The sequence below is a fragment of the Oryzias melastigma genome, linkage group LG5 (genome assembly GCF_002922805.2).
Source record: "Oryzias melastigma strain HK-1 linkage group LG5, ASM292280v2, whole genome shotgun sequence".
Classification (NCBI taxonomy): Eukaryota; Metazoa; Chordata; class Actinopteri; order Beloniformes; family Adrianichthyidae; genus Oryzias; species Oryzias melastigma.
In genome coordinates this window covers 19,498,215-19,504,661 of record NC_050516.1, presented here as the reverse complement: position 1 = coordinate 19,504,661, position 6,447 = coordinate 19,498,215, and the positions used below count along the sequence as shown (strand labels likewise).

The following is a 6,447-nucleotide window of genomic DNA, read 5'->3' as shown; positions in this document are numbered from 1 at the left end:
ACACCAAAAAACACAATCTTTAAAAATCCCAATGTTTCATACATTTGCATATTTTTTAAAGTATTTTGTAAATTTATACTTCTATTTAAAAATAAAAAAGATAAGTTACAGAAAAACAGTTAGATCCCTTGCCCATTACTTCAACTGCTATGTACATATAAACCTTTGTGTTTTATAAATGCAACATCGGGTTACAATTTAATTGGAGAAAAGTAGATAAAACAGTGGAAACCTTGGGGTAAATTAGTGTCCTTTTCTCAAATTAGGACGGTAAATTAATGTCATCTTTAACTTTCTTTTCAAAAAATATTGTAAGCAGTTTAAATATACAGGATAAAATTGGCAACTGAAAGTAAAAAAAAAAAGTCTAAAGAAGCTGCCTGAATAGTGTCTCTGCTTTTAAGCTTTTTGTTTAAGTCTTATTAGGAAGATATTAGAGTGAAAGGGAAAGGATCGTACACTGAATAAAAATGAGTCAATTAATGAGTGCCATCTTGTGCTCCCAGCAGCCATCTCCCCATCATTCGCACGCCAAGAAAAGCGCTCCAAAACGCCAATAATAAATTCAGACGTCACTTGTGTTCTGAGCTAAATCAGCACCAACTGTGATGCGGTGTGACCCAGCACAGGCACAAATAATCAGTCGAAGCCCTCAGAACTCTGCCCTTTAACAGAGCTCCACGTTTAAACTGAATACAGATGTTTACATGTATGATGGTTTTTCCAAGCCAGAGATGGCACGCAGAAAAGGCAATGCACTTGGAGGTTCAAGTCAAATTGAAGGGAAAGAAGTCCAAAAATGAAAGGCTGTAGTGCAGTTAGTAATGTGTGCTGTCAGTGCTACAATCTATACAAACAGAGAGGTTCTTGCTATGAGTCTTTGAGCATGTTGATGCGTGCAAAGATCTTAAGTGCTGGTCCCAGCTTAATGTTCATGGTGCTCATCAAGTGGTCCTCCTTCAATAAGAGCAAAGCCTGTCCATCGATCTCTTGAGAGCGAAACTCATCTGCAATTTCCTGACAGCCTGCATGGAGAGAACAAGAATACAATAAAAACAGGATTCCTGCACAAAATGTCACACATATGTCAGGCTCTCTTTTTGCTCCTGTAAGATAAAAAGGTCTCGACCTGGCAGCGAGCGGATGAACTCGTAAACTTCCTCCACGTTCCACTTGGTGGGGTCGCTGGGTAGAAAGCGTTCACAGAGCGACGGGGCATCTCTCCCAGAGACGCCCTCCTGGTCCAAGGCCCTGCTTGGCTGACGGACAGGGACCTGAGCGGAGACTGGAGCGGGTGCAAGGGGTCCTGAGCTGGCAACTGACAAAGGAGACTGCGGCTCTTCGTAGCTGGACATGTCTGAACACGGGCTGGACTCCTCCTGACTGGGCTGAGAGGCGTGTGGGGAGGATACTGAGCCACCCTGGTTCTGCTGTAAGGGGGAAAGTTTCTGCAAAAAAAACAAAAAACAGGAGAGACTTCATTAGAAAATATTTTGGGAAAACCACTGATTGTATGTGAAAAGTGGACTAAATGACCCCTCGTATTCCAAATACAAATTCCATGCAACCAGGTCTTTTATAAAAATGGCGCCTAAAATTGACTTAATTTGGAACTGGGAGCAAGTAGTTTTCTATGGGTGACGTCACACTCACTCTGTCCAGTTCTCTATATATGGTTAATGGGGAAAACAGGTTCATCCGTATGCAGAGAACTAATAAAATAAATGACTTACAAGCTCATAAAATCAATTTGATTGTTCCTTAATGAAATATCAAAACAAGTTCTGATACGTCACTTGGACCGGTTTAACTTTGCTTAGTTCTGGAGAAAAAGCATGAGCTTAGACTGACTAAAGCTGAACATCTGGGATATTTTTTTTTTCTAGAAACCATTTTTGCTTCTTGGGCAAACTCCCCTCCAGAGTGGAGTCTTGGATAGATTTTATTAAGTACTCAGCTTTTAAATTAAGTAATTTTATTTGTTTCTACACATTGATACCAATTACACATTCAGCTGCTGCACAACTGGACTCAATATATCAAACTACAATGAAGGTAAGTAGAAAAGAACCCAACTACCTACATTATTTTTGGTCAAAACAATCAAAAAGAGAGCAAATTAAACACAGAAGAAACAGCTGATGATCTAAAAATAAATCGAATAAATAGAAAGTGTCTCTTTACCTGCTTTTTGGCCTCTACACTTGGCCGACCCTGGGGTCTCCGACGCCAGCGATTAGCCGGTTTGTTCCTTTCTGGACGAAAAAGTCCAATCCTCTTTGTGCAGCCGACATTATACCTGTGAACGACGCAGCCACACTGAGAATGCACATTTCAATGTGTATTTAAAAAAATAATATGCAAAAAAAGAAGGGAACTTGCCTTTTGGCACAAACCACAGAACAGAAGCGTTTGGAGCCTTTGAACCTGTAGGCAAAGTCTACCCAGCCGCAGTATTCACAGGTCAGCTTGGGTTCTTCTTTCTCTGCAGTGGGAAGAAAAGTGGCAGCATAAACTACTGATGCTCACTCTTTATAATGAAATTAATCAGCAAAAAAGAAAAAAACAAAAGAAAATACATAAAAATGTAGACAGGAATATCAAAATAAAATTCCAAAGTCTGTTCCAACATTTTGCTTTTTAACACAATACCACTAATTTATAATCTCTTTATTATTATTTTTTAAACTAGATTATTTTTTCCCACATTCCACAACAATTATCAAATTGCCAGTCATTTAAACATATTAATCTAAAAATATTTGATTTATGACCAATTAAACTATTTTTATCACAATTTATTATATTCTAGAAACTAATCAATGTTTTATTTTTATACATATAGAACACTACAATAATATGAACATTTATGTTTGTCAACTCAAGGAAAGAGTGATGAATGTGACTTCATTTTACACATTTGAAGCGGTTTTATAAAAATAGGGGTACATTCAAATTTTAACACAACAGGTGGCAGTTATTCCACTTAAAGTTGAAGAACTGTCACCAGCTCTGTCTGTTTCTGAAACTCTCCTGCAGTGTCTCCTGACAGACACCAGGGGGTGGAGGGGACTTTGAGGCTTGCAGCTTATTTTCACAGCGAGGATGTGTTGCTCTTAAATGTTTATAGTGATTGCCGGTGATGCTATTTACTGCAGATGGAGAACATGGTAACACCTTTAGCCGCGGGTGAAAAAGAAACAACAAATAATGCTCAATTTTCTCTCTCAAATATCCAGCTGCTGTGAACAGAACCTAGGAAGAGCTTGTCTTGAGTAAAGAGAGCTAATAGGCTGCTAAAATCCCATGACATGAAAGACAACATCTGAGAGAGTTTTTGCACAAATATTTAATTGTTAAAACTCCCAGGAGCAAAAAAAAACCAAACTAATTGCACATTTAGAATAAACAGTGGTATTGTAATATTTAAAGAGATATCGGCTCTAAAATATTAACCAGTCCATGTCAAAGTGACAGAATCGATACACACCTCCCTAGTGTGCACTAGTGCAGCAGATCACCTAACATTAAAGTTGTTAAGATCTCACAGATTATCTATTATAATAAGATACATACAAATAAATAGCAATAAACTCATGTTGATGTAACACTAAGATCCATCTTTGAACTCGTTTGGTTTTTTGGAAACATTTTTTTTGCTATAAAGCCCTAATAAATAAAAAATAATAAACCAAAAATAAACAAATGAATAGGTGAAGTCAATGTGTTTGGTCTCACCCGGCTGGTTTACATCCTCGGGCTCAGAGTCTGTGTTTGCAGCGTTGCTGACTGGAGTTTTGTCAGGATCTGAGGACAGCTGATGATCCAGTTTCTTTGGACTGTCAATGAGAATGGGCAAACGCTCCACCTGGATCCAGTTTGGAAAGGAAACAAAGTGTTAAAACTACAACAAAGGGCTAGTATTTCTGATTAAAAAACTTCAAAGGTTTTCTTTTTTTACTACTTAGTTCATCATAAAACTTTTCAGCTAATGATGTGATTTTAAAAAGTACTAAATAACATACAACTATTCAACAAAGAAATTAAACAACAAACAAATATAATTACGGAAAAATATGTTTTTAGGACTATCATGTGTACATTCAGAATTGATGAGTATTTACATTAACTGTCCAGCAGGAGGCAGACAGCCCAAGTGTTACTGCTCTTGAGATGCTGAGATATAAAGATCTTCTAGGAATGAAAAGGGATGTGAAGTGCAAATGAAAGAAAAGTGCATCAGTTTTAGAAAAGATTAGGATTATGTGTTGCATCTATATCTCCACTGATGTGTATTCTATCAGGAAGTGCCCCCTCCCTGAAACTAATGACGGATACATGCGGCACGCTGTCACTACAAGCAGCAACAGCAGGTTTGAGTTTGCCTGCTGTCAGCTCCCTGCAGGTATGATCACCAGAGATCATCGTCGGTTCGGGGTTGCCTAATGTTCCTCGGCTACTCACACATACGGGGAACGGCTCTGCTCCCTCCTGGATGACGAACCCTTCGATTACATGTGTGAGGACCTGAGGCTTGACGATGGCCTGTGGCGGCTTGTTCTCTCCATTCTGTGGCGTGCTGCCCATCACGGTGGGCGCCTCACTCTCGTTTCCTGAAGTCATGGTGGGAGTTGGGGACCCTGCTGTCGCTGCACTTGGTCTCTTTGCAGAATTGGATCCTAACCAGAGGAACACAGACATCAAATGCATCATATTTTGAGATAAATTACGAGGGTTATGACATAACTTTTTAAAATAAATAAACATAAAGGTTTGTGATTTTAATGACATGAACTAAAACTCTTGAATATTCTTTTACCCGAATATAAAATTTCTGTCATCTGAGAGAACAAGGCGAACTTGAGCATAAGTGAAAATAAACTGGATCAGACTTTATGATATATATGTACTAGAAAATTCTATGCGCCAACAATTTTTAAGATAAAAGATAGTTGAAGCCAAGAGCTTAAAACAATGTGTGGACAGTTTATGTGGGATAAGTTACCTTTATTAAAGAAATATTTGTATTTGGTCCATTTGTAATGACCTTTATTGGTTTACCTTAAATACAGCGTCTTTTACATGTTTATTACATGGCTGGGGCCAGTGTACATTTCAATGAAATGATGCTAGATGTTTACTAAGTTTAAAAACATCATAAGCCATGCAAGTTATCTAACATATATGGTTACTTTGCTTTTTTCAGTCATTTTAAAGCATAAATTAGCTACACCCATTATAACCTGGCACAATACATATGTCTGTTCACATGGTCAATCTTCTTTTGTGCATTCTCCCATGTTTTAAATGAACAAACTCTTAATTTCTTATAAACAGGAATCCGTCTCTGCCATTGGACTATTTACTATTTGACGAGTTTGGAATTGTTTGTCAATCTGAAGATGAAGAAAACATGATAGATGGTGGACAAGACAGAGGAAAAACATGAGGAAGAAGCCAAAAATGTCAAGACTGGGTGTTTTTTTCTTTTGCTAAAGAAAACAAGGACTTACATTTTATAAATTTGTGATTTTTTTTTAAACAAACATGCATTTTATGTTGTTTTACAGCATATTGAAGTTCATTTTGCCAAAAAAAAGCACTTTTTTGTATATATGTAGTGAGTAAATGACTGACATCACATTGATTAAATTAACTAGATAAAAGCGAAAATAAAGATTTATTTTTCAAATTAGAAAAAAAATTCCCCCTCAAATTTAAAGTATAAAATAACTTAATCACTGAGGGGCTGAGCCCCCCGAAAGAGTAAAACTTTGGACCGTCCCTGGTTGAAACACCGTTTCTAAAGGACAACAGCGACAGCGATGAAACGACCCTTTAAACGCTTCCTCGTCTTTACTTGTCAGAAGAGGGAGAGCATACATGGTCTGTCCTGTAAAAGCCATCAGCGTTACTTACCGCGCAACTTCCACCTCGCTCAGACACCAAACATGCGCTTTTTGTTGTCCTACTGACACGGACTCGGTCAGCCGCCGCGTGCGCCCACCGCGTCTTAAAGCCGCAGCCCGTAAACGAACGGCCTGGGGCAGGACCCGCCTCCCTCCTCCCGCCTTCCACGCTTCCTCCCACGGCAGGGCGGCGTGAGAGCGGCCACAGATGAGTCCGCTTCAGCCGAGAGCCCGAGCCGCTAGCTCCCTGCCCGTCGCTTACAATATCTCCCGTTTCTGAGTCCAGCGACCAGCTTTCCCGCGCCGACAGCGGTCAGAAAACACTCGGTTTTAGCGGGGCGGGAAACGGCTGCTTCACGCGACACTAACTGAAACGCTGCATCCCAGCAGACACCAGACTGAGAGGATAATTAAAAAAAACTATTTAACGTAATTTACTAAGTTTTAGTTAAGCCCCTCCCATTAAAAGTAAACTAATAAAAAGTCAAATATTTAAATGAGATGCAAGATTCTTCCTGTTTACACATTTATAAGGAAG

The 6,447-nt window shown here is 38.9% G+C and overlaps 1 protein-coding gene across 2 annotated transcripts in view; it reads right to left on the bottom strand.

The window, feature by feature from the left end:
- Positions 1-316: 316 nt before the first annotated feature.
- Positions 317-6,447, bottom strand: part of phc2b (polyhomeotic homolog 2b (Drosophila)) — a 29,305-nt gene continuing 23,174 nt past the window's right edge. For both annotated transcript variants that reach the window (XM_024271268.2, XM_024271269.2), the window contains exons 10-15: positions 4,465-4,679; positions 3,739-3,868; positions 2,383-2,485; positions 2,185-2,299; positions 1,130-1,448; positions 317-1,025 (exon numbers count right to left, since the gene is read on the bottom strand). In XM_024271268.2, the coding sequence (XP_024127036.1) occupies positions 871-1,025; positions 1,130-1,448; positions 2,185-2,299; positions 2,383-2,485; positions 3,739-3,868; positions 4,465-4,679 (1,037 nt within the window). In that variant the 3' untranslated portion in view covers positions 317-870. The remainder of the gene's footprint in view (positions 1,026-1,129; positions 1,449-2,184; positions 2,300-2,382; positions 2,486-3,738; positions 3,869-4,464; positions 4,680-6,447) is intronic.